Source organism: Octopus bimaculoides, chromosome 29 (assembly GCF_001194135.2).
Source record: "Octopus bimaculoides isolate UCB-OBI-ISO-001 chromosome 29, ASM119413v2, whole genome shotgun sequence".
NCBI classification, from domain to species: Eukaryota; Metazoa; Mollusca; class Cephalopoda; order Octopoda; family Octopodidae; genus Octopus; species Octopus bimaculoides.
Window position 1 is genome coordinate 3,397,412 of NC_069009.1, and position 1,648 is coordinate 3,399,059.

Genomic DNA, 1,648 nt, shown 5'->3' on the forward strand with positions numbered 1-1,648 from the left:
ATCAGTCACACCTCCTCCTCCCATTCCTCCGCCCACTGCTACGTTGCTGCCACTGGCCGGCTTCTTCTTGGCCTTTGCCGGAGAAGTTGACTGGAAGACACTGCTTGCGGACATCAGGTTTTCGATGTATTGGCCCAAAACCTGGTTCTCGGATTTCAACTTTAGATTTTCTTCCTTCACTGAATCCACCCGGGTGGATAAGTCATCCAAGGTGTTCTGCAATTCCAGTACCTGCGAGATCAGTCGGTGTTTTTCTTCCTCTTCGTCTCGGTTCATGTCTGGAGCTAAACTATGACTGCTGCTGTGGGTGGAAAGGAAAGAGAGAGAAATAAGGAAATGGTTAGTGAAGAAAAGAGAGAGAAATAAGGAAATGGTTAGTGAAGAAAAGAGAGAGAGAGAGAGAGAGATAGAGAAAGAGAGAGATAGAGAGAGAGAGAGAGATAGAGAGAGAGAGATAGAGAGAGAGAAAAAGTGGAAGACAAGTGTGGTAGAGGAGAGGAAGAGAGAGACAAAGATATATAGATCTTGTAGCACTACCCTGTACTCGACTATTGCTTCATTTTGTATATTGAGTTCTACACCAGGTTATTAAGTTTTTTAGGAATGAGAACCCAGGTTCAAAATCTCCCCGAGACACCTGAAGAAGGGTGGAGGGTATATCAGCCGAAACGTTGTGTTAACAACAAACACGATGAGGACAAATATCCATCAAATGTAAATAATGAAAATATTTTTTATTAAACTAGTATATATATATATATATATATATATATATATATATATGCTACAAGATCTATCTATCTTTGTCTACCTATCTACCTGTATAGACAGGTAGATAGGTAAGTAGATAGATAGATAGGTAGAGAGATAGACAAAAATAGATAGATATAGACAGATGGATAGACAGAGGGGTAGAGAGAGAATTAGAGAAACATAATAAGAGTGGGAGAGACAGAGAGGAAGAGAGAGAGAGCAAAACATAGGTATAAGGATATAATAGAAAAGTTAAAAAGAGTTTGCATGATGGTGATAAACATCTAGAACTGATCACATGATGTCGAGACAAGGATATACACAAACACACACATTTATATATATATAATTTGCTTAGGTATTGCAAACTTAATAACCTGGTGTAGAACTCAATAAACAAAATGAAGTATTAGTTGAGTACAGAGTAGTAATAAGAAAATGAGATGACAAAGGAATAGACAATAATCTTATGAACTTCAATAGCTTACAGCTGTTTCTCCTACAAGATTCAGTGGAGTCGTAGTTGAGTGCCTGAGTAACAGCTTATAGCTTCATCAGAGCCTCATATATGAAGTGCAATTTATATGGGAAGACAATTTCATTTATGCATATATTTATATATAAGAAAAAGCATTACTATTAGAAATGAGAATCCATGTTCAAAATCCCAGAAGCAGAGACAGTGCGAGACCTGGGCATTTACATGAGTAATAATGCATCCTTTCATGTTCATGTTGCTAAATTGTCAATGAAATGCAGGCGACTGACTGGATGGATTCTTAGGACTTTTAGAATAAGAGATCAGGAAACCATGATGGTGCTCTGGAGGACACTTGTTCTAAGCCACTTTGACTATTGCTCTCAGCTATGGTCACCAACCAGTGTCAAATTAATC

General features: G+C 38.0%; 1 protein-coding gene across 1 annotated transcript in view; it reads right to left on the reverse strand.

Annotated features, from left to right (window-relative positions):
- Nucleotides 1-3: 3 nt before the first annotated feature.
- LOC128251217 (short coiled-coil protein homolog) overlaps nucleotides 4-1,648 on the reverse strand; it is a gene marked incomplete at its 3' end in the record, with an annotated part of 29,374 nt that continues 27,729 nt past the window's right edge. The window contains exon 3 of the mRNA XM_052977840.1: nucleotides 4-301. Coding sequence (XP_052833800.1) covers nucleotides 4-301 — 298 coding nt within the window. The remainder of the gene's footprint in view (nucleotides 302-1,648) is intronic.